At 35.8% G+C, this 26,456-nt stretch overlaps 1 protein-coding gene and 1 long non-coding RNA gene across 6 annotated transcripts; one reads left to right on the top strand and one right to left on the bottom strand.

Annotated features, from left to right (window-relative positions):
• The first annotated feature begins 260 nt into the window (after positions 1-260).
• LOC109097891 lies at positions 261-3,188 on the top strand. Its single transcript, XR_006153834.1, has 4 exons — positions 261-739; positions 884-946; positions 2,691-2,756; positions 2,892-3,188. It is a non-coding gene; the product is annotated as an uncharacterized LOC109097891 (long non-coding RNA).
• A 5,047-nt stretch (positions 3,189-8,235) lies between these two features.
• On the bottom strand, positions 8,236-18,498 carry LOC109097825 (NXPE family member 3-like). 5 transcript variants are annotated; one of them, XR_006153830.1, is made up of 9 exons: positions 18,362-18,497; positions 18,211-18,272; positions 14,813-15,169; positions 14,211-14,626; positions 14,047-14,117; positions 12,577-12,780; positions 10,265-10,605; positions 9,765-9,869; positions 8,611-8,746 (listed from the first exon to the last, which is right to left on the bottom strand). XR_006153830.1 is itself a non-coding variant. In XM_042717278.1 (8 exons), the coding sequence occupies exons 1-8, from the start codon at positions 18,396-18,398 to the stop codon at positions 8,483-8,485; spliced, it is 1,752 nt and encodes a 583-aa protein (XP_042573212.1). In that variant the 5' UTR covers positions 18,399-18,497; the 3' UTR covers positions 8,236-8,482. The 5 variants fall into 5 exon arrangements, 3 of the variants coding, with proteins under 3 accessions (XP_042573212.1, XP_042573213.1, XP_042573214.1); XM_042717278.1 differs by lacking the exon at positions 9,765-9,869 and having other exon boundaries at positions 8,236-8,746; XM_042717280.1 differs by having other exon boundaries at positions 8,606-9,869.
• Positions 18,499-26,456: the final 7,958 nt, after the last annotated feature.

The raw sequence follows: 26,456 nt of genomic DNA, 5'->3' as shown, positions 1-26,456 counted from the left end.
CTATTTTTGCTCGTCTCTCTATTACAACTAAGTTATAACAACCAAACCAAATCTAACTTTAAAACATAAGGGTCAAGAGCCCAACTAAAGCAAACACTGACCACTATAATGGTGACATAAAAAAAATTGTGATTTTCGTCTTTGTTGATTCTGCTTGTTAACATCAGGTCTTGTCAATAATGGTCAATCATCACTCAGTTAATCACTTAATTATTTCATTAACTTTAACTCCGCTTCAGTGTTAATTTAACACTCCTATTTTAACACTTTCACACTCTTGAGTGTGGTCTCACATGTACTCCCAGCAGAGTTAATTTCACTCTGGATTTTTTGCTGTGCATGTTTTATACAGTCTATGCCCTGGATGCAGAATCCATTCATCAAGGGGCAGGCTCATTCAGAACAAACCACTCCAAGCCGAGCCCTTCAAAAACCTTGAATTGGTGCATGTGCCACATTTGAAAATGGCGCTAAAAATATGATACACAAATATGAACAAATCAGGCTCCATTATTTGGAGAAAACAGATTTTCTTCATAGCATGGTAAATGCAATGTGAGTAAACTGTACCAAAAGGGAACCGTGTAGATGCACCAGATTTCATCACATTCAAAACAGCCCATCCTATAAAGAAATGTCACTGGTTCAGAATCATAACTTAAGATATGTTCTGATTGGCTATAATTGTGTTGCTCTTTGCAGATGGTTAAAAAACAGAAATTGTGCTCACAATGATCAGGTGAGAAAAAAATATTTTGCTATCAGTAGTCTGAATGTAGTTTACTTTATCTGTTGAGTTGTTTATAGACATTACATATTTTCTCTCTATTCTTTGTGTTTGTTTGTTTGTTTGTTTGTTTGTTTGTTTGTTTTAATGGCAAAGATGAATCATGATGACCAAGTTTGTTATGTTGAAATGACTGATCCTGTGTATGAGAATGTAACTGTAAGTATTTTAGTTAAAGATTTCCTATAAAACATTTAAAGGGATAGTTCACCCAAAAAATCAAAATTATGTCATTAATGACTCACCCTCATGTCGTTCCAAACCCGTGAGACCTCCGTTCATCTTCGGAACACAGTATAAGATATTTTAGATTTAGTCCGAGAGCTTTCTGTCCCTCCATTGAGAATGTATGTACGGTATACTGTCCACGTCCAGAAAGGTAATAAAAACATCTTCAAAGTAGTCCATGTGACATCAGAGGGTCCGTTAGAATTTTTTGAAGCATCGAAAATAAATTTTGGTCCAAAAATATCAAAAACTACGACTTTATTCAGCATTGACTTCTCTCCCGGGTCTGTTATGAGCGCGTTCACAACACTGCAGTTTAGTGATATCCGGTTCGCGAACGAATCACTCTATGTAACCGGATCTTCTTGAACCAGTTCACCTAATCGAACTGAATCGTTTGAAATGGTTCGCGTCAACAATAAGCATTAATCCACAAATGACTTAAGCTGTTAACTTTTTTAATATGGCTGACACTCCCTCTGAGTTCAAATAAACCAATATCCCGGAGTAATTCATTTACTCAAACAGTACACTGACTGAACCGAGCCAGATAACGAACGAAACATTGACTCGTTCTCGAGTCAAGAACCGTTTCTGTCGGACGCGTCCGGTTCGAGAACCGAGGAGCTGATGATACTGCGCATGCGTGAAGCAGACTGACACACAGCGCATCTGAACCGAACTGGTTCTTTTGGTGATTGATTCTGAACTGATTCTGCGCTAATGTTATGAGCGCGGGTAAACCGAAGGCTTGAATCAAGGGCAATCATCGCCAATGTAGTCATTACGTCGAGCGCAAAAGAACTGGTGAACCGTTTTCGGCAACCGGTTTATTGAATCGAACTGTCTGAAAGAACCGGTTCGCGGAGAAGAACAGAACTTCCCATCACTACCGGTGATCCGAAAACCGATGCAACCGGTTCTTGTCTCGAGAACGAGTCAATGTTTCGTTCGTTATCTGGCTCGGTTCAGTCAGTGTACTGTTTGAGTAAATGAATTACTCCGGGATATTGGTTTATTCTGACTCAGGGGGAGTGTCAGCCATGTTAAAAAAGTTAACAGCTTAAGTCATTTGTGGATTAATGCTTATTGTTGACGCAAACCGTTTCAAACGATTCAGTTCGATTTGGTGAACTGGTTCAAGAAGATCCGGTTACATCGAGTGGTTCGTTCGCGAAACGGATATCACTAAACTGGAGTGTTGTGAACGCGCTCATAACAGACCCGGGAGAGAAGTCAATGATGAATAAAGTCGTAGTTTTTGATAATTTGGACCAAAATGTATTTTCGATGCTTCAATAAATTCTAACGGACCCTCTGATGTCACATGGATTACTTTGAAGATGTTTTTATTACCTTTCTGGACGTGGACAGTGTACCGTACATACATTCTCAATGGAGGGACAGAAAGCTCTCGGACTAAATCTAAAATATCTTATACTGTGTTCCGAAGATGAACGGAGGTCTCACGGGTTTGGAACGACATGAGGGTGAGTCATTAATGACATAATTTTGATTTTTGGGTGAACTATCCCTTTAACTCTCCTCACCTTTGGCCAAAAAGAAATTAAACACTCTTCAGTGTCAGTGTAAAAATATCAAATGTCTAACAAATATGTATATCGAAATTTAAGTAACACAGTGCTGAATATACTTTGTCTCTTCATTCATAAAGGATACTCAACATGGCTCTAATACCTGTAAACCTGAACCGAACTCTTCTGTGTATGAAAATACTCCAGTAAGTACATAGAGACAAAACACAATCTAGTAGCCTTTCCTAATGACTAATGTTCTCATTATTTAAATATGCTATTAATTTTTTTCTTTCTTTCTTTCTTTCTTTTTTTTTTTTTTTTCTTTTTTTCTTATGAAGATGAAGAAGATGAAGTAGTGTTTTGGAAAGACAGAACAGTTGTACAGCTTTTATAAATCACTTTGTAGGTGTAGGCCTGAATGATTGACAGGAGTGTCATGATATGGCTGAAGTAATTTGCAGATCATATGGGTTAAAATAGCAGTTAAAGGTTAATGAATTGTAAAAGTATGTAATCACTTAAACCTCTGGTATTGTTCATTTGGGAATCACACTTATGTTGTCCGTGGTCAAAACGGACACCTGAAATGTAACTTTTTTTTTTTTTCTCAGTAGAATCAATGTAATATTTTTTTGTTGAGAGAGAGAGAGAATTTCATTGTACTAATAAATATTTATGAAATAATTATATATTTTTTCTTATTGAAAATAATACAAAAATAGTTCTAATATTTTCTATTAATTTTTAATTATGGCAGTATTTCATGTTAAAATAGAGACAATGGCTTTAAATCCAATTTTTGAAGTTTTGAAGTGCAATTGCATGGTTTAGCCACTAGATTCTACGGTGACCAAGAAGGGCCAAACAGTTTAGAATTATGAAAATAAAATAACAAATTACAAATGCAAATGCAAATCTAAAAAACAAAATAACAATTCTGAAAACACAACAACAATTCAGAAAACATTATAACAAATCAGAAAACACAATGACAAATTCGAAAGCAAAATAACAAGTCATAAAACACAACAACAAATCCGATAACGAAACAAGTCAAAAAATTAAATGTCAGATTTGCATGTAAAACATCTATGACAACCCTTTGAGATAGCGCCATTGGTTTGGGATTACTCACCACTGACTGGACGAGACATCTGTCAATCAAAGTATACAGAAATAACCAGCCGAAAAACAGCAGAGCCCTGGTAGAAAGTTTGGAGATAGTCTTAAAGTAGCTTTAAGCAGGGGAGCAGTTGGGGATTCGGTGCCTTGCTCAAGGGCACCTCAGTTAGGGTATTGAAGGTGGAGAGAGAGCACTGTACATTCACTCCCCCCACCTACAATCCCTGCCGGACCTGAGATTTAAACTCACAACCTTTGGATTACGAATCCGAATCTCTAACCATTAGGCCACAACTTCCCCATAATATTAAGATATATGATTGTAAACAAAATTAATTGTAGTTATTATGATTGATGTGGTTTGGAATTGGTAAAAGTCCTTAAAAAATATGATCAGAATATTGACTTGATAATGATTATTCTGCTTACTGCTCAAGGTGTGAAGTATAACAACTGATATAACAGAGAAGAAAAGCAAGGGGAAAGGTTCCCCCTTTTTTATATAATAAAAAATACACAACTAATTGCATATTACACAGATATGTTATGAATGCATTTGTTTAATTTAGTATTAGAAAGCAAGGAAGGCAATGTTTAAGCCTTACACATAAGAGTCTCAGTTTATTAACATGCTCCACTGTGGAAATGATTGCACAAGACATCAGTGTCACACACACTTCCTTTAATCACCGACTTGAGATGAAAATAGTTAGTGCCCAAATGACACACAGACTTATTATAGCATTGCTAGAGGACTATGACTGTCATAACAGGTATATTGTTCAGGATGCTGAGTGTGAAGTTATTTGAAGGAGCGTTTCTCCAGAAAGCTGCAAGCAGTGTTGGGAAGGTTACTTTGGAAATGTAATAGGTTACAGATTACAAGTTACCCTATTTAAAATGTAATAGTAGCTTAACTTTTTCAATTAATTTATTAAAGTAATGTAACTGATTACTTTTGATTACTTTTTGATTACTTTTCTAAATTTCGTATGAATAATTATTTTCAACTGTTAATCATTTTCAAACATTAACACCATGCAGGGTTAACCTTACAGTAGTGCTCAAGACTGTCAGACTTTCAAAATCCATCGTCACTTGAATTAAGATCAAATTTGAACACATCCACCACAAAATCAGACATTAGTACCGCCTTTTACTTTGAGATTGATCTGAAGTTCAATGCAGATTTAAAATCATAAGAAATTGTTTACTTATACTGTTTTGAAACCAAATCTTTGCATTACTTCAGGACAAAACTGCATCTAACAATGGTTTGAAAAAAAAAAAAAAACTTAATTAAAAAATAATAAATAAAAGCATACACGTCAACTCAAATACGGTTATCTAATAAGCATGTGTCCTATTCTGTGTACTAAACTCCTGAAACATTGCTGTCTTTTTGAAACATTGGTGTCTCTTTGTATATGATATGACATAGCTTTCTCAAAATAAGTAAAATGCTCATGAAGTGACGTTCTAGAGATTATGTTTATGTGTTCATATATTCATATATTGATGCTGCAGAGGCTGAAAACACATTGAGCTTCAGTAGGTCTATGTGTAGTAAATGAAACCGCATGTCTGCACCATTAATTTCCACGAGGGGCGGACTGGGAAAAAATTTCAGACCGGGAAATCTCAAACTCATACAAACAAATTCTGAAACATGAACAACCCTATTTTTGTATGGACCTGACATAAAAAAAGGTTTAAATCTTTAGGTTGGGGACATGCAACATAATTAAAAGTTCTCTCCTGAACTGCAACTTCACTTCCATTTTTCTTTTCATTCTCTTTATTTTGGCCTGATAGCCATCTCTCTCATGACTTTAATACACAAGATTTAACAAAACTATACTTTCTACGTCAAAATGAGTACAATATCTTTATAGAAAAATCCTAATACTGAACATGAGTCATGTTTTTGCCTTACAAAAATTAACCATGCTTTTATTAAAAGTACAGTAACCATGTTTTGTTTTTCTGTTTGTTTGTTTGTTTGTTTGTTTTTTGGAAAATGGATTACCATTTGTATTTATTTTTAAATAAATTGATTTGTAAATTAATTTTTAATTTGTGGTTATCATGGTTTAACAATAGTAACCATTCTCTTTGGATTTATAGTAAAATCATCTTTAATTTTCGTAAGGGTTGTGTTGTTGTCTGCCCTAGCTCCCCCTAAACCTATTATAAAAATGATTATTTTTCTGCTAAATTATTACTGTAACATTACAATAGATAATAATGATGTCCTTTACACAGTATTTTGAGTGATGGTGAGCAATGGGCTGCTGCTGCTTAACTAAGTAAACAAAGACGAAACTACAATAGCATCTTTACTGCTGAAACTGACCTGCACTTGAAACCCTGAACAGTAGTTTTGCTTCTCTGCTCCACCTCTGCGCTTCCACAGTCCACTCCATTCTCTCTCTTGCATTGATTACTCTGAGTCTGATCCAAACAGTTTGGTGGAGGCGCGGAGAGCACGCAAGCCGAAGCATTGCCAGTCATGACTAACCGATTCATGATTTATTAGAGATTTAAGTATCAAATGGCGAATTCGGAAATAATCGCTTTAGTACATTCGGCAGGCAATTATACAATAATAATATTAAAATAGCGGGCCAAATCGGCAGCCAGGCCACCGGGAATTGTCCCGGTTCTCTCGATCATCAGTCCGGGCCTGATTTCCACAGACACTCAGAATGTGCAGGATTCATATCTTGTCTTTTTGCAGCTTAATATTCACAGACACTAGTCCATATCGCATTTTGATTCAGGTGTACTGACCTACTTTTGATTTATTCGTCCAAAATGTGGCAGATTCCGTCCACGTTAGGCTATAGGAATTCAGTTTTTATGACTGGATTCTACGAACCAGACTGGTTTCCGCAATGCGTAAATTATAGGGCTGTATATGTCTCTGAATAGTCAGTGGAATTTGGGAAAGAAATCAATAAAATCTGTATGTGGATGTGTGTAAATATTTAAATATAACCTCCTTTGTAATCATTAACATTTTCACAAGTAACTGTAATTTAATTACTCATTTTTTCTTAGTAACTGTAACTGATTACAGTTACGTTTATTTTGTGTTTGTTTTACGTAACGCCGTTACATGTAACTAGTTACTCCCCAACACTGGCTGCAAGCCACAATCAGCCCTAACAAACAGTATATTCCACTACTAACATTATCAGGCACTCAGTATTATCAATACTCAATTATACATTGTAGCATTCAAATAGCTTGAATAACTCAAACGCCACTGAACACTAAAAAAAAAAAAAAAAGAGGGACTCATCTTACTATTTGACAGTCCCAGCTCTCAGGTATAACCTTAACTGAAACAGATTGTTATTTAGTGTTGCTGGACAATTTCTCAGTTCATTTCTCAATTAACATAGAGCATACAGTTCTCTATCTGTCTCGTCAGTGCCCCTCTATGTTTCTATCATTCAGGTTGCACCTGAGAGCATTCTGCCTGCTTATTCTAGGGGACTGGGCTGGTCGAAAGTTTGGACACATTACTATTTTTAATGTTTTTGAAAAAAAGTATCCAGCATTTATTTGATCAAAAAAAGAAAAAAAAAGTAATATTGTGGAATATTAAAATGTAAAATAATGGTTTTCCTATGTTAACATACTTTAAAATATAATTTTTTTCAAAACAATTTTTGGGGAGGGGGGGGGGGTGATACTTTTTTCAGGATTTATTGATGAATACAAAGCTATTTATTCAGCTTTGCCATCGCATACTATTTTATATTGTAATATATATATTGTAAAATGTAATTTATTCCTGTAATCAAAGCTGAATTTTCAGCATCATTACTCCAGTCTTCAGTGTCACATGACTTCACATGATCATTCCAATATGCTGATTTGCTGCTCACGAAATATGTCTTAACATTATCAATATTACAAAAAAAATTTCAATGTGATGTTTTGCTGCTAAAGTGATATCTTTTTTTTTTTTTTCCTGATAATACGAAGAACCATTATTGATAACGGAGTACCAATAAAAATCCAGCACTAAATCAGTAAATTAGAATGATTTCTGAAGGATCATGCAATGAAGACTGCAGTAATGATGCTGAAAATCCACAGGAATAAATTACATTTTAATATTCAAATAGAAAATAGTTATTAATAGTTAATCCTGTGACACTTCCGGTTTTCACTGACATGTGTCAATGGAGAGTGGCATGTGACGTGCCGATGGATTGTGTCAGTGACACTGACACTGTAGCAGATTGTAACCGTATGTTGTGGCACCTCCAGTCACACTGCCGTTGTCACCAGATGTATTCCCAGTCAACAATTTGATCTCACAGTGATGTCACCATGAGCTCCCAGGATACAGGATTATGTGAGGTCACAGTGAGCTAAAAGTGTAACCTCACAGTGCCCTCAAAGTGTGCTCATACTACACTGCACAGAGACTAGGTACCCATGCATTCCAGAATGAAGCTTTTGATGGTCACAGTTGTTGAGATTTATGCACTGATTCTTGATGTTTCTCTTTGTGTTTAAATGAAACAATAACTCAAAATGTTTGTGTCTTATCATGCTTTTAAATATTTTTATAAATGATTATGACACTGCTGGATCCTATACTGTATAATCATAGAGCTATTATGATTTAAAACTTTAGATTAATAACACTTCACAAAGATTGCAAACTGAGCTGTGATTCAAAACCACCTTCTCTTCAGCTGGTTTAGGGAGAATAGTTTAATTTTTGGACTGATAGTGGTTAATAAAATCAAATAATATTGAAGCCTGCCAGAGAGTCAGACAGTTAGCCTTCCCTCAACCAGCTTAGTTTCCCATTTTCTTTATGAAACAAAACCAACTTGAACAGGCCACAGCTAGGAGAAACATATGAGAGAAACATGTTGACTTCATTAGCAATGACGACAGGTCCTGGGTGAATGTGTTCACGTAGATAGTGACAGGAAGTCATTTGCCAGACATCTAAGAAGATGACTCCATCAATGTCTCTGAACATCTCCCGCATCACTGTGTCCAACTGCAACATGTGCCAATCACTTTGAAAAATATTCTGTAAAAAAAAAAAAAAAAAAAACAGATCAGAATCAGAACTTTATTGCCAACCCAGATATCAACATATTGTTTGGCCCAGATTCGTCCCACGTCTGGCACATGTGTAATGATGATCTGGCCCACATTTAGTGTGGAATGATGGCACTCGAGTGGACCACTCCTGTTTGCCAGATCTTGGCCATAAGCAGGCCATAGCAATGTCACATGTCAGTCAAGAGCAAAGAAATAAGCCACAAAATCTGTGTATATTAATTATGGAGTCATCTCAGCCTTAATAAGCCCATTATCAAGCATGATCACTGAAAGAAAGAAGAGAACAGAAAAAAAGAGACAAATAGAAACACAACAACAACAACTGACTTTAGCCACAGCCATAGAAATAATCAGCTGAAGATAAAAGACATTTAATCTCTGAAGATCTCAGCAGAAGAGGATTAAACAACTCCCCAAACATCATTACTGGCTTCACTTATTACTAACAAGGTTGACTTTATGTCTCTTAGAGGTCTACAGAAGTTCTTTATAACAGGGGTTTAAATCTAACGTTTGTTTCATTCAAGTCACCATAATGGTGATTAGTGTTCATTAGTTGGGCCCTTTACACTTATTGTCAATCATTCGTCTTCTTTGGTTGCTGTGACAGTGTGTTTGACAAACACATTTGCAGTATTCACTGACGTCACTTGAATCTATTAGTTGTGTAATTTAATTTTTATACATTACAAACCCTGTGTTACTGCAATGTGAGTTGCAACATCAGTTTGAAGACTTTAAAATAAATGAGCACAAAAAGATGAACAAAACTGACATACACAGATATCAGTATCAATAATCGTGTCAATTTTGGACTAGGGGTGTCACAATATACTGGTATTAATGATAATCGTGATATTCAGAGCATAATATATTGACATTGTGTTAATTTGACAATATACCAGTTTTGGCGATAACCACAATATTTAAAATGAACAGGAATCTTATGATAACATGACATGTTAATACTCCAGCACCAGTACCTGGTTGACCTCCCAGGTGTCAGTATTGTGCCCTAATGCTGACACTTGTCAAACAAGAAGAAGATGCAGTGTGCACATCTACTCCGAGGAGAACCATGTTTAGCACTATAAAGACAGTAAGTTGTGATTATTTTACTAGACATTGAATGGGATACGTTACATTAACTTGTTAACAGCTGTTTTCTATGTTCATATATTTAAATACAGGGTGAATATTTTGATAAGTACTGATTTTTCTTAACTCGTCTTATTTCTGTATTTGTATTTGCAATCAAGTGATGGCCAATACTGCATGTACTGTACATACCACTTGATTTCTTTGTTAAAATCTATTACACAATTAGTTACTTTTTTAGTGGCGTAACAATATTGTAATGCATTACTTTGAAAGTAAGTTTCCCCAACACTGTAGACTTTCATGTACAACAAATACCATAACAAGTGCCATACTGTATTTTCTTGTTGAAAACAAGGTAGGATTGGAAAGTGAGCAAGTGTACCTTTAGTCCAGCAGTGTTTCCAGACTTGATGATGACGGTGGTCTCTGGAGCGCGCCTCAGCAGCGCAACAACAGACTGGCGGATTCTGGCCACTTCATACACATAAAATGTTATTGGGTGAAAAACCAGGTGTGCAAAGAATGTGAAGACAATGACTGCATGAGGTCCACCGGCCATTTCATCAATATCGTTGCTGATATAGTGCAGATCTGTAATAGGCATTTTACTAAATCGCACAGGAACACCGTGTGGCCTCCAGTGAATAATGATGTTATTTTTCAACTCCACAGCCATCAGTGGGCCATTTGTAGGACGAGTGTGGAGGTCCATTCTCTTTATGCCTGATAAAGATACATGATACTAATATTATAATTGTAACTTTAGAAAGTCATACAGCTTTGGAAAAGCATGTAAGTAATGATGAGCAAATTTTCATTTTTGGGTGAACTATCCCTGCTAGTGATGGTAAAAGGAAGCTTTGCGAAGCTCCAAGGCTTTCCCCTAAACTGTAACTTAAAATGATTCATTACTCAAAGCTTTTCAAGACGTTGCACACCAATGACATCTTGTGGTGAAAGGTGGGAAAAGGCAATAATTTCAGCCTGCAGAACCACAGAATACTTATGTCACAGCAGTCTCAGACAGCAGCGCCATGCCAGCAGTGTGCAGAGCAAAAGTTATCTTACTAAGCATAGCGTAGTGTTTTGGATCATTTCAAAGTTTTAATCTATGCTGATGTCAAGTCAGTATTTATTTTTAAAGGTGAAAAAAGTATCTTAGAGTGAGTAGTGCCTCGTCCAAGTATGGTGCCCCATACTCAGAATTCGTGCTCTGCATTTAACCCATCCGAAGTGCACACACACACAGAGCATTGAACACACACACACACTGTGAACACACACCCGGAGCAGTGGGCAGCCATTTTATGCTGCGGCGCCCGGGGAGCAGTTGGGGGTTCGATGCCTTGCTCAAGGGCACCTAAGTCATGGTATTGAAGGTGGAGAGAGAACTGTACATGCACTCCCCCCACCCACAATTCCTGCCGGCCCGAGACTCGAACTCACAACCCTTCGATTGGGAGTCCGACTCTCTAACCATTAGGCCACGACTTCCCCCTAATTTTTAATTTTTTATAACCAATTAAATCAGATGATAAAGTAGCTGATCAAAAACAAGGTGAGATTTATAAAGCTTTCATAAAACAAAGCTACTAATACGAATGACGTGTTGTCATATTCTTATTCCAGGAGTGACTGAATGATATTCTATTATTTTAGAAAGTTCCACAACAGCAGGCTGTTTCGAGAGAGTTCAAGAGTGAGAGTAATGCATGTTAACCATCAGTGCTGCTACTAAAAATATGAATTCATATTTTTCAGAATAAAGTCCACCTGAAATGTGCAACCACCCTCTGTGAATTCATTATTGCACACTGGGAAGTGTTACAATTGCATTAGATACAAAATATTACAATCACTCTCACGGACCTTTTCCTGGACTGCGCCCAGCTGGTGGAATGACCTCCCGATCTCAATTCGAACAGCTGAGTCTTCACTCAGTTTCAAAAAACATCTAAAGACTCATCTTTTTCGCCTGCACTTAACCAACTAATACTAGCACTTACATTTTCTTTTCTTGTCTGTCATATTCCTTTATATGCCATTTTCATAACAACATTTTGCAATTTTGCCTGAAAAGTGTACCAGTTTTTGGTATTTTCATCTAATGCCAATATATACATACTTCACCTTTGGATTAAAGGACTGTTTTACTCCAGAATTAAAATTTCCTAAAAATTTACTCACAACCCCCATGTTATCAAATGTGTTCCTGTCTTTCTTTCTTAAGTTGATAATAAATGAAGGTTTAAGGAAAACGTTCAAGGATTATTCTCCATATAGTGGACTTCAATGGGGATCAATGGGTTGAAGGCTTAAATTGCAGTTTTAATGCAGCTTCAGCTGAAGAATAAGGGTCTTATCTAGCAAAACAATTGGGTATTTTCTCACACATTATGTAGTCATGTTGGAAAGGTCACACGTGACGTAGGCAGAAGTACTAACCCAGTGTTTACAAAGCAAACGTGCAAAGAAAGTCAAACGCCCTTTATAACAGCGATGATTTTGACATTGGAAGAGAAAATGAGATGAGTAAATTATCAGGAAATTTTTAATTCAAGAGTGAACTAATCCTTTGAGTGGTCATATCCTTTGCGGGGCCTTTGTATGTCAGTACCTTGTTAAATTTATAATTATACATGCTATCAAGTTGAATATTGAATAATTGAATACTGAAAACTGAGTCACACTTGCCTGGCACGTTTCTTTCTAAGTACTCGAACCACTGCCTTGTAGTGGAGTCTCCCATCAAATAGACAATCTTGTTTTTAAGACAGTTTGCCATTTGTGCAGGACTGAACTGTCGAGTGTTGCATACAAAAGACTTCCAGACATCATTCAAATAAAATCCTGCAGGAACCGGTGTTGTCATGCCAGACCTGCATTTCTCCATTGTGCCTAAAGCAAACAAACATTCAAAAAGAAAAGATTGTTGTAGCTATATGAATTCTTTTGAAACTACATTTGATTTCAGATTATATCTGTCCTCTGATATGTGGTATATGTAGGTTTTGACCATTTCCTATATAACATTTTAACATATATGAATTATCTGGGTAGATGAAGATATAAACTGTACTGTACTGTATAACATATAAAATACCCATAGTATAATTTGTATATATGTGTTAACAATATATGATGATTTTTTTATTTGATATTATATGCAGCATCCATGCCAACAATATATATTTTGTTTATATATGCAACATGCATACAAAAATCTGTATGTTAATGTGTGTGTATGTTTATGCCATTATGCTTTGAGCGACCCAAGTTTGAGTCCCGACTTGAGGATAACATATTTGTATGGCATATATGTTATTATATAAAATTGTTCCTGTTTGTAATTGGTTTCATATATGTTTTTACTTCAATGACATTTCACTTTATTTCAAACCATCATTGTGTGTATTGTGGCTTAAAGGGGTCATGAAGTGAGAAATCAAAATTCCCTTGATCTTTTGACATATAAGAGGTCAATGTATTCAAAAAACATCCCATAAGTTTCAGAACTCAAAACTTTCTCGTAAATCTAAAAAGAGCATATATTGAAGTCAATCTGCCAAAATGACAGCTTGTGGAATGTGTCTCTCTATTGGTGATTTTACACTGCATGGTACGGCATGGTGCGGTGCAGTTCGGTACGACTCACTTTTGGGGGGGTTTCCACTGGGTACAGTACCCGGTACCTGGTACTTTTTTCAGTACCACCTTAGTAGAGGTTCCAAGAAAGCCGTACCATTACTAAAATGTGACATGGAAACACTACCGTTCCCTGATTGGCAGGAGAGAATCATCACTTCCTGTGTCATTGAACTTGCGACATGAGACGCCAGGGGTGTGTTTCCCAAAAGCATCATTAGCTAACTATGGTTGTAAGTTCCCTTGAACTCTATTGGTAACAACAGAACTTGCGACCATAGTTGCTTTTGGGAAACGCAAAAATATTTCCTTCACTAAAATGCCACTTATGTATGTGCGACAATTTCAATTTGTAAACAATGACAAATATTAATGCCATAAACCAATTTGCAAACAATAAACAAAGAAGAACTCAAGCCTAATAATGGTTTGACATTGAAAAAAAGAGCCATTATTTCTTTTCTTTTTTATCAAACAGGAAATGAGATGGTCAAAATGTTCAGAGACCATTAAACTTACCAATGGGTGCAGTGGTGGGAAGGACATTTATGATTTTTATGTCTCCACTAATAGCAATATTTGTTAAATTCCTGTGGAGAGAAAAAAACAGACACATTTTGTACACTTTTGTTTGTTTGTTTTAGAATTCTACAGTTATTTTGGAATTTATTTTGAGTCATTACTTTGTAAAAAGCTGCTGCTCAAAAAGATTTAATGGGCTTTCCAAACGTCCATATGAGTGATGAACCAGGTGGTCACAGGAAAGTTCCTTTGGTCTCTCACACTGCCACACCGTCCCTGTTTTTATATCCTTATACTCACAGCAGCAGTCGCCTTTCCTCCAACTTCCATCTGCACCCCACTTCAGATTACATTCTACTACTTCAAAGATCTTAGTTTCATTGAGTCCTGGCCCTTCAAAGTAGCCATTATAGTGGCTGCGTGGGAATGAAGACTCCCTGTATTTTTTAAGAATCTGCACAACCTCGCTGGAGTGCTCTAGACGTACAGAAACTTGTGCCTGACCTTCCCAGGGCAGAAGAAGAGCAACAGAGTAAGTTCCATTACGATGATCCACAACCTCCCCGTACACACTCGCTTCAAGAAGAACGCAAAAGAACAAATGTAATGCAGAAAACTAATGTCTGTTGGCAAATACATTTTTAAAACTTTTAAACCTAACCATAATATGTAATATTTTGCTAAAAAATCAACAATTGATGCAAGTGAAACACTATATTTATTTATTTTTATTTTAAAATTAATATATTATAATATAACACACCTTTAGCTCTGCATTGAAAAGTTTTGCTTTGAAAAAATCTCCTCCATATCTTTTCAGGTTCTTGTTGTGGTCTCTGGCTGTGATAATAACAGAGATCTTTTCTCCCACTTTGTAACTCTCTTTGAGTCCCACAATAGAGAAAGTTGAGTGGACTGGACTTGTGCTCTGACTCAGATGAGTGATTTCTTGATCTGGAATAGGCCAGTCAATAGCCTTCTGTAGTCTTTCCCACTCCTCATCACTGATTCCCATGTCAAATGCGGTTATTATGGATGAACTGTTATTTCGAGGAACTGGTTTAGGTCTGGTGGGCTGAAATAGTTTGATGTGGATCCCATCAGTCAGTGCCCATAGAGCCTGAGAGAGGACCAGGATATCATTCACACCAAAATACATTTATTACTATGTGCAAATGTTAAATGTTCATTGTAGTTACACATACTTTCTGGATAATACTAGAAAAGTTATAGATCTATAGGCGTTTGGCGAAATCATGCACAAACTGTGAATGGGCTGGGTTCAAAAACAACAAGTAAAAAGTTTCCTTTACACAAAAAATCAAAAACAAACATCAAGTTGCTGCTTGTCAAACGTCTTTTTAGTCAAACTCTAAAAGAATGTTAGTTGACTGATGGATGCAGCCAAAGAAAAAATGAAGAATGGAAAAGTACATTGCTGGAAAAGAAAGTATAAAATATCACAGGTAAGACAAATAGATGAATCCTACCCATATACAAAACTGTCAACTGTTAAACTGTTTGGTCAGGCAACAAGAAAATTTTACTTTAGGAAAATTATTATTTTAGTTGTTGCACTTAAGGCTGGTAAAGCATGTGCAGCTCAAAAAAAAAAAAAAAGTGTAATATAATTTAGCCACATTGGGAGATACAAGCAAGTGACAATCAAATGCACAATCAAACACATGACTTCACTTTAGGGTACGTGCATGTTTTTGCAAGTTTTCGCTTTCATATTTTTACTTTTCGATTTGTAGACATTAGCTACCATAACCACTGTGTATTTCGTAATGTTTACATTTTATGAAAAGTTTACCTTTTTAAACATTTGCTGAAGTTGTCCATCTGCTGACCGCTATGTGAACACTTTAGAAGCTAATGTTAGCATGTAAAGCTTAAATGATTAAAAGTATCCAAATCAACAGATATTTAACTTAAATATTGAATTTCCATATGGTAAAAATACACACTGAGATGCCTATATGAATCTTTGCAAATGCTTTTCCTAATAACGTGCTAAAGTAATCAATCCCACAGAGAGCGGGTTTAAAGGAAAGGAAAATGCTACAAAATGGCTTGCTCTGAAAAGAGCTGTTTTTGACAGGGTAAAAATATGTTTTTTATACTACCATTGAGAAATTTTAACCAAACTATGTTACAGACTTTTCATCAAGAATCATATCAACTTGTGGAAAATGGGCATCCGATGACCCCTTTAAAGATCCCGAATGACCCCTGGACATCCTGTGAACATCCGGGAAGACGTTGTCGACATCAAGGGGACCCTACACGCTTGCCTCCAGGGGGCATTCACAGGGGTCATTTAGGGGACGTTCTGGGTCATTTAGGAGACAGAGGTCACAGAAGTTTACAGAGGTCTTTTAGAGGACGTTCTTTTTTGTTAGCTGGGACCTAGGCGTACCGTAAGCTCCAGTGAGAATATGCTAGTCTCATGAGGACCAACGTTTGTTTACAGGAGCAAAGAAAGCAAAGTTTCCTTTAGCAAAGAAATCCCAGTCAGACATTTTTCTTTACAAATCCTAATTTTTCAAATCAGTGTTTTGTTTTGCTCTCTCTTCTGTGCTTCCGCGTTCGTCATCTTTCACCGGAGCTTACGCTACACCGACGTCCTACATCATCCACCTGGGAGCGGCGTTCTACTGTGAACGTGCACACGACAGTTAGCCGAATCTAGAGATTACTGTTTGTAAAAACTGTAAATATAGATATTTTTCTTATAAAAACACATTGATTCACTACAGGAGGCCTTTGTTTACCGCCCAGAGCCATCTGAGGCACGTTTTGGATGGATGCATTTTATTGGACTTCTTTTGGACTATTGAAAAATAAGAGCCAATCACTACCATTATAAATCTTGGAAGAGCCAGACGTTTTTAAACATAACTCCTATTGGATTTGTCTGAAAGAAGAAAGTCATATACACCTATAGATGCCTTGAGAGTGAGAAGAAATCATGGGGTAATTTTCATTTTTGGGTGAACTATCCCTTTAAGTCTCTTTATTGTTTCTGCGCTCATAAAACACATTTACTTGTCTTACATGTATCCTTTTAAACCCACTGTACTAAATTCCTCATTCATTGTAAGGGTTGTCTTGTCAATATGCATGCAACCTAGTTGTAGTAGTTATGCCAGAGCGGTTCCAGCTTACTTTCAGTTTCGTTCTCTGCCTGCCTTCTGTAAGTGGTAAATGTGCGTGCATGAATGTAAGTTAATTTATCTTTATTTATCTGTCATATTGTGATAATGTTGCCACTGCATGTCTAATTGTTGTTATCGGTCCATATTGTAGTTCAGTTCATGTGGAGATGTGATGCATATATTATTTGCGTGCACATGTTTAATGCCATTTCTCATGTTGTATTTAATATTAACGCATTAAAAGATCTACTAAGGTAGATGTTTATGTTTACTGTATACATACTGATATATCTTATTTGTTTATTTATTTTACCACCTCTGTTCCTAATGAATGTACAATGCTTGATAATGTAAAGTGACACATCCTGAAGATAAACAATTGAACAATCATCTGTCTCCTGTCACACTTCTTGCTGGAGTTCCGTAGTGCACTAGCATTCCCCCTAACTTCAGAAAACAGATTCCTTTACACCCACGTTTAATGTCTAACAAGAAAATGTTTAGGCAAAGTACTTAGTCAGAATCATTGAGCTATTCCTTTGTGCTCCGTCTGTTTGGCACACAGACGAATCTTGTGATTTTCTAATATTTAGCCTACAAATAAAGACCCAACAGTGCAATGGAATTAAGAGCTGAGAAAAACAAACAATCAAAATATCTCAAATGTTTCAAAACAACTGACCCTAACCTTAACTTCATTGATTCCTGATAAAACCTATTTTACTTTAAAACCACAATTACAGCAGTTACACAAATCTGTACACATTCAAATTCTGCATTTGTTTGCTAATGATGCTAATAATTCAGATTTATAAATTAAATTAAATTGGAATTTAAAAATACATTTCTCAGTTCAAATTGAGTTGAATGCTACTGTCTTCTTAACTTGTAAGGCAGAAATGAAGCTCTAATTAATTTTATCCTTATTTTAGGCAGAAATAAAAAGCTTATTTATTTGATCATTTTTTAACATCTGCTTTAAAATGTCTCACAAACTTACCAAACAGAACAATGTCCAAAGTAAACAAGCTTGTAGTAATGCATATGGTCTTAACCTGCAGACTGATAATACATGGAAATGGTCAACTTCGAAATCCTTCAAAACATGAAACGATTTTGACCCGTAATATTGTCCATAAACTCATGATTACCTGGTGCATTTGATTTCTTCTTAGATGGCGTGAACATGTCTGTTGCTCTCCTATTTTACGTCAGCTTGTGAGTGAGGAACATGTCCGTACAGCTCTGAAAATGAGGCGTTCCCACATAAAATGCAGTTGAACAAACACGGCTGTTCTCAGTAATAGCACTTTAGCTTGGCTTTGTTTCATTTCTATTTTAGATGAATGTAGATTAGTCAAGATATTCTTGCTCACAGAGCTAAAATTCTGCAGTTGTCTGTTAAAAAAAAAAGCAGGAACACTATAACAGGAGTCTCAACATATTTACTCTTTAATTACAAGAGAAAAATAGCACAGAGAACCATGACAAAAATGTATAGTGGAATATGGCTCCAGGAAAGGGCTAGTATTGTGAACTTATACACAAACTGTCAATAGCTATGTTTCCATCAACCTATTTGTATGCACATTTTGGATGCTCGCATAAAAAGCACCTGGATGGAAACGTCAAGATGCGCATAAACTCTAAAACTGTGCATAAAAAAAATTATTCACACAACTAAGCAGGATAAACTTTTTATCTGATAAGAAAAAAAATTGCATAAACTACGATGGTAACACATTTACCAAATAAATTCCATCATGCGCATGGAAAGTCATGTGACTTTTTGCACTATGAAACAGGATACCTTGACTAACCTGCAGACCGATCTCGTTCACAGCATCTACAGGTTGTTTTGGTCGTTCTGAAATGCCTGAGGAAAGTCTGTCATCAAATTATTTCTGTATAATTACTGTCTTATTTGACTGCTTTCCCAAACAGAAGGCATCCACCTCTAAAAGCAAGGACCACATTCATTGTGTTAGGTCTGCACTCTCTGAAGCACAAGTAATTTATTACATATGACAATTATTATACTCAGTGGCTTCTCCTAGTTTTCCTAGATTTTGTGCTCTTTTACTCATTGGATGGAAACTTGCTTTATTCGCAAACCTTTTATGCTATATTCCAGTTTTGTGTATAAGTTAAATTCGCATTTTTGGATGGAAACAAGCTAATGACGTGTACCTTTTCAAAAGACATACTTTTTTTCCTTTTTTTACCCCTAAAGAGTGCAATTTTATTTCTTAAATGTGCACATTAGTACTTAAAGTGTAAATATTATTTTCTAAATGGTACATAGCTTTAGGTACAATGTGTTCAAGGATTCATGAATTATATCATGAATTATATATATATATATATATATATATATATATATATATATATATATATATATATATATATATATACACATATATTGCATTAGCTGAATTAAACCGGTAAACTAAAGAAGCATGAGACACCAGAAATCTTCAGAATAACCTGTTGACTCAGATATTTATCATGTCTGTGAAGATATGAAGATAAACATTCTTTAAATACATACCTGTAAACAAAATGTCCTTTATAGAGCAAAAAAAAAAAAAAAAAAAACCTTGCTGTCCTGAAGCAATGTTCGACCTGTTCTGTCTTATCAAGAACTTCGCATGAAGTTTTGCTTTTATTACTTTTAGAAACCAAACCTGTCTGTCATGTTTTGTGCCTCTGCAGTTCATGATAATATTAACGAACATCATTATTTCACAATCTTGTTTCGCTTACTTTTGTTTAATATGCAGTGTGTTGGGTCACAACCCAGGTAAAAGAGAAATACACTTCAGTTGTACTAATATTGATGTATTTATTATATTTTAATTGTACATGTCTTTAAGTGCACATTAAATTAGTTATTTTGGAACAACTTAAGCATGTTCACTGCTCTTTAAAGGGTTACTCCACCGCAAAATGAAAATGTTGTCATTAATCACTTACCCCCATGTCATTCCAAACCCGTAAAAGCTTTGTTCGTCTTCAGAACACAATTTAAAATATTTTGGATGAAAACAGGGAGGCTTGAGACTGTCCCAATAGACTGCCAAGTAAATAACAGTGTCAAGGTCCAAAAAAGTATGAAAAGCATCGTCAGAATAGTTCATCTGCCATCAGTGATTCAACCATAACGTTATGAAGAGACAAAAATACTTTTTGTACACAAAGAAAACAAAAATAACGACTTTATTCAACAATTCCTTTCCTCTGTGTCTCTCCAAATCAGCATAGTGTCATTTTGGCAAATCTGACTAGTATGCAGGTGGCTTACGCTCTTCTGTGTCAGCCTTGCTGTGCCGATGCACTGTTTTCTTTCAAACCAAAGTGTAAATACACGTAAAAAACATATCCTCGTGGCGCGGCTGACACAGAAGAGCGTAAGCCGGCTGCGTACTAGTCAGTAAAATTTTACAATTAACAGTAACTTTTTTTTTGTTTTTTTGTCGTATTCACTGTGAATTTTCAGGACAATTATTGCCGTATATGGCCTTATAGGTAACATATATGACAATATATACTAATAGTGGGCAATATTTGTCATATATATAAACAAAAAATTATGGGATACAGTATATCACTTTTGCTGCATTATGTAACAGCCACTAGAGCATTCACGGTAGTTTTGTGGCAGATTGCCAACTGCGCATGTGCTTAGCATGTGTCTGTATGAGATGGAAAGGAGAAGAGATAACTCACTCTACCGACATCTGTTTATCTTTATTTTATTTTTTTCTGTCTGTGACCTGAGTTGGATGCTTATGTACATTTTTCCTCACTCGTTCCCCATGTATGTGGTCAATTGTTTTGGCGGCACATGAGGCATTTTATTAATCTCTGGGGAATATGCCATCTTCTCGTCTCCTGTGCATTATAAGCACTACACAGTTTTCCTATCTGGGCTGCTGAACATTTCAACTCAGTGTTACATCATGTTTAATCACTACAGAGACATCTGACCCAGCATCATATTCCAGAAGACTCTCGGGAGGCTTCATGAGCCCAGAACGACTGCTGACCATCTGGAGCTCACATGTCCGAAAATGGCAAAGCAAAATTTCATAAAGACATTATCTTTATTAACAAACTGCATATCTGAACTATAAACAAGTACAATCTCACCTGAAAATCTTTTAAAACTACATTCTGTGACACAAAAACAGTAATATTTCTAAAATGATACTGGATTTGGGCGTCCTCTATGACACTCGCTGTAAGCGGAGTGATACGATTACAAACTGTGAAACAGCTTTTGGAGATCTGATATCACTCTAATATCACACCCTTATCAGCCAGTCAGGTTCAAGGACCAGAAATAACTGTTGTTCTGTATTTCACTGTAGTATGTATTGAAAACTGAATCATTGCAGTCCAGTGGTGAATAATTTACTATAATAACTGTGTATTTAAAAAAATAAAAATAATTTAAAAAAAGAAATCATAAGATCACACTATTGGATTTATTTGTTTGTTTAAGTTCAGTAGTTTGCAAGCATGTCCAATTTTAATGCTATATGTTTTGTGAATCGTTGTTTTTCTCCTGCATCTTTACACCAACTGCTGGTGAACCTTGTTTGCACTTCTCTAGTTACTGACAGACATTTCTTCATTTGATGAGAATGTGTTTACAGCACTGGACTGCTGGTGCAGGCAGGCCTGATTCACATCATAACACAATCATAGATAGATAGACAGACATATAGATAGATAGATAGATAGATAGATAGATAGATAGATAGATAGATAGATAGATAGATAGATAGATAGATAGATAGATAGATAGATAGATGGTATCTGAGTGGTACTGAGTTCTGTTGAAGCTCTGAGAGAGAGACTGTCGGTTCAGGATTTGCATAAATGTTTAATGTAGTTCACAGGCCTCTTATCAACACACAAAAGAGGAACAAAAACTTAGTGTAAAACAGAATTGTAAGATCTTAAAAGCTCCAACAAAACTCATTAAATTAACTCCAAGTAGAAAAAAAAAGATCCCACAATTGCATTTGTTCACTGTGAAGGAACTCAGTATCTGTGGACAATCCTGTCTGAGAAATGAAAAGCTCCACTCCATGTGAAAGTTGCTATGAAAATGTGAAAAACTTTGCATCTTGTTCTATTTTCACTTCATCTTTTTTTTTCCCCTCTGGTTCACTAATTATTATGCACTGGCAGATGCTGTTTCATTTGCCCTATTTTTTTTTATTATAATAATATTTTTTTGGTTTATTTAAACAAAGCTGTTTTTAAGCAGAGTCTGAGAGTAAATGTATGTGATAAGAGGAAGATAAAGTTTTCGTCTTCAAGAGAAGTCATCTAATGATTGTGAACTTCTGTTCTTACTGTATCGCTTCATCCCTGAAAAACGGTAAGAGAATTTCGGTAAGTTATTTTCTGTGTTTATAGGTTCATGGCTGAAGAATGGTGTGTGAATTTCTCCCCCTTATCTACTCTGATTGGTTCGATCGTCTAAAAAGGATGTGCAGTTTTACAAAGCCTTGATTATAATGCACAGAAGAAAAAATAAAACATTAACCTGTAACTCGCCATGTCCCTGAAATGATTGTTTTGTTAAATTAAACAGATCTTTAGGCTAACAGATGAACAACCAACTACATTTAATAAATGAATTGGGTTTATTATCCACAGTGGGAGGATCAGGTCTTCAGATAGAAGAATGAATTATGAATTAAATATTTTTTGTAAATTTGATTGTTTCATATCATCAGAGCATGAGAAAGTTTTTTTTTAAATTGAAAAAGTATTGTTTTAATTTATATAGCATGACAAGACAATAATTGTTACGTTGTGTCTGCTGTGTGCCATTTAAATTTTTATGAAACTTTAATTTTCTTTACTACATTGCAAAGCATAGACTTTTCCTCCCTTTTATTTCAGGAAATATGCTGCTCCTCATTCTTTTAAAGTGAAGAAATTGAGAAACTTTTATTTCTACCGGCCAGTGTCCGATACCCATTTTGTGACCATTATTGAGCCGATTCTTTTCATTCAGCTGGAATGCTTAACGTGGTTTAATGCATTAAAACGTTTTTTTTTTTTTTTTTTTTTTAAAGACCAAACTTAGTAAACACATTAATAATAAAGAATTCTATTCACAGACAAGCAGATGAGTCCAGAATATGAACGCAATGCATTTAATTACGTTTTAAGCATTTTCCTCCTGTAGAAAACCATTAGCCTAAAAGGAAAACGCTTAACGTGGCGTAATGCATTAAAATATGTTTTAAAAAGAACAAACTCAGTAAACATTTTTAATAAAGCATTCTATCTACAGGCAAGAAGGTTATAGGAGGAAAATGCTTAACGATCGTATTCTGGACTCATATCTGCTTGTCTGTCAATAGAATGCTTTATTAATAATTTGTTTACTGAGTTTGGTCTTTTTAAAACACCGTTTTAATGCATAAAGCCACGAACTTTCAAGTTAAGTGCTTTAGAATGTCCCAATGATTCATTGGTGAATTTGACTGTTCCAGAAGATTAAACTTGCAGCAGCTAACATCTCGTGATTCAATAAAAAAGACACAGCGAGTCAAGTTAACAATAAACAACTGTGCTTTATAATGAAGGCTTTGTAAAACTGCACAGCATTTTTAGCTTTTTAAACAACATACTCCGTCCTACACTAACTACACACACATTTCCTATCATGTATGTCTATGAAAGACGATCGAACCAATCAGAGTAGGTATGTGGTGTGTTTATATGTGAGGCGATCGAACCAAGCAGGTATGAGGCGGGGCTGCAGATGCAACTTAAAACAATTTTTTTCAATGTGAAAATACTAACATGCCTAACACTTCTGCACAGTACTGTATATATAAATATTTTATTAGTAGTATTATAAAAGAATGAGTATGCAGTTGTGACAACAATCTATAAAGTTTGTCTAAAGCAAGGTTGTCTGTAGTCAGTGTTTATATAATGTTTAATATCTTTTATATATACATGTATAAATGAACCTACACAGCAAAAAATCCAGAGTGAAATCAACTCTGTTGGGAGTACATGTGAGACCACACTCCAGAGTGTGAAAGTGTTAAAATAGGAGTGTTAAATTAAGGTTGGTGATTAGTTAAATTTTTTTAGTTTTTTAGTTGATTAACTGAGTGATGATTGACCATTATTGACGAGACCTGATGTTAACAAGCAGAATCAACAAAGACGAAAATCACTATTTTAATGTCACCATTATAGTGGCCAATGTTTGCTTTAGTTGGGCTCTTGACCCTTATATAATATTGGTTTTCCTGAATCACTGAGTTAAACTTTCATTGTTGATTATTGCGGCCTAATGATTCTTCAGCATAGGATTACCAGCATTTTAAATACAATCTGTGGAATTTCTTAAAAGTTGTTTGTTCAAAAATCTTTCAAAGGAGTCTTTTATTTAGACATGCAAACATCAAGAATCAACCTGTGAACCTCAACGATGGTGACAATCAAAAAAAGCATGTTGCAGGAGACTTGTGTTGCAGTGCATTCTGGGTGCCACCTATCAAAATTCATCCATGGCTCCCATGATGCACTGTGGCATGAATAAATTATTACCTGAATTGTCTTAGTAATTTCCTTTATGTTTTTGGTTTTAAATAAGTTGATTCAGGTCAAATAATTATTATGTAAAAACATAACTAATATCACATAATCATGTTTTTGCTCGTCTCTCTATTACAACTGAGTTATAACAGCCAAATAAAATTTAATTTTAAAAACATAAGAGTCAAGAGCCCAACTAAAGCAAACACTGACCACTATAATGGTGACATAAAAATTTTAGATTTTTGTCTTTGTTGATTCTGCTCGTTAACATCAGGTCTCGTCAATAATGGTCAATCATCACTCAGTTAATCACTTAATTATCTCATTAACTTTAACTCCGCTTCAGTGTTAATTTAACACTCCTATTTTAACACTTTCACACTCTTGAGTGTGGTCTCACATGTACTCCCAGCAGAGTTGATTTTTTGCTGTGTAGTTTTTGTAGCAAAACGATGGTAAATTTTCGTAGGGGCTAAGGGAATGTTCAGTATATTATTGGTGGCGTTCAGAGACTGGTGACAATTTGTTACATTTACATTTACATTTATGCATTTGGCAGACGCTTTTATCCAAAGCGACTTACACATATACATATGTGTGTTACATGCACACACACACACACATACATACATATATATAATGTGAATATATAAATCAAGGTACTACATAACTATCTACATAACCATGCGTCGCATTATATTGCCGTGTCACTTTCAAAAACCAGCGAGTAATGCCGAGGTAGTGTCTAATACAGCCGTTGAGGGAGTAAATTAAACCATTTATTTATATTCTGTTTGTCGTAATCCAAAACTCTTTGTATTTATATGGGATGTTGTGGAAACGCAACATTTATATTCGCTTGTTAATTTATATTAAAAGTTTATTCTTCTGAATGTCTACTTCCGCATTCCAATCCTGCTCATAGCGTCATAATTCTCTACACCAATAAGCTGTAAAATCGTCACTCATCTGTACACCAATAAGAACATCTTAATCATAAACCAATAACCGCTGAGGTGGGCGGGGCGACACGTCTCCGCCCTAACGTGTCGCCCCGCCCCATCATCCAGACTGCACTCTGGGCTACTTGCCTGCGACCCCTCTCTCCCCCACACCTTCAATTTAGATCAGTGAAGAAGAGGTGTGCCAGGTCTTCCAGAAGCAGTAAAGGTAAAAAGCACCAGGCCCAGATTGTGTTACATCAGTCTGTCTGAAATCCTGTGCTGACCAGCTGGCCCCCATCTTCACACAGATCTTCAACAGATTACTGGAGCTGTGCGAAGTCCCTTCATGCTTTAAACGTTCCATCATCATCCCCATCCCAAAAAAAATCCAAAATTACAGGACTAAATGACTACAGGCCTGTGGCTCTAACGTCTGTGGTCATGAAGTCATTTGAAAAACTGGTGCTGGCCCACCTGAAGGACATTACTGGATCCTCTTCAGTTTGCCTACAGAGCAAACAGGTAGTGATGGCAAGATGAAGCCTAATGAAGCTTTAAGCTTTTCAGCCAAGTGGTTCACAAAAGGTTTAATTTCTGGAAACTTCTTTTGCTGACTATACCACCTGGAGGCCAAAGAGTGTAAAACAATCAGATATATTACAGACAAGTAAACCTGGCTGCAGCCTGCAGATCGAGGCGGGGCTGCACGTGT

Source organism: Cyprinus carpio, chromosome B1 (assembly GCF_018340385.1).
Source record: "Cyprinus carpio isolate SPL01 chromosome B1, ASM1834038v1, whole genome shotgun sequence".
NCBI lineage: Eukaryota > Metazoa > Chordata > Actinopteri > Cypriniformes > Cyprinidae > Cyprinus > Cyprinus carpio.
This window is presented reverse-complemented; position numbering and strand designations above follow the sequence as displayed.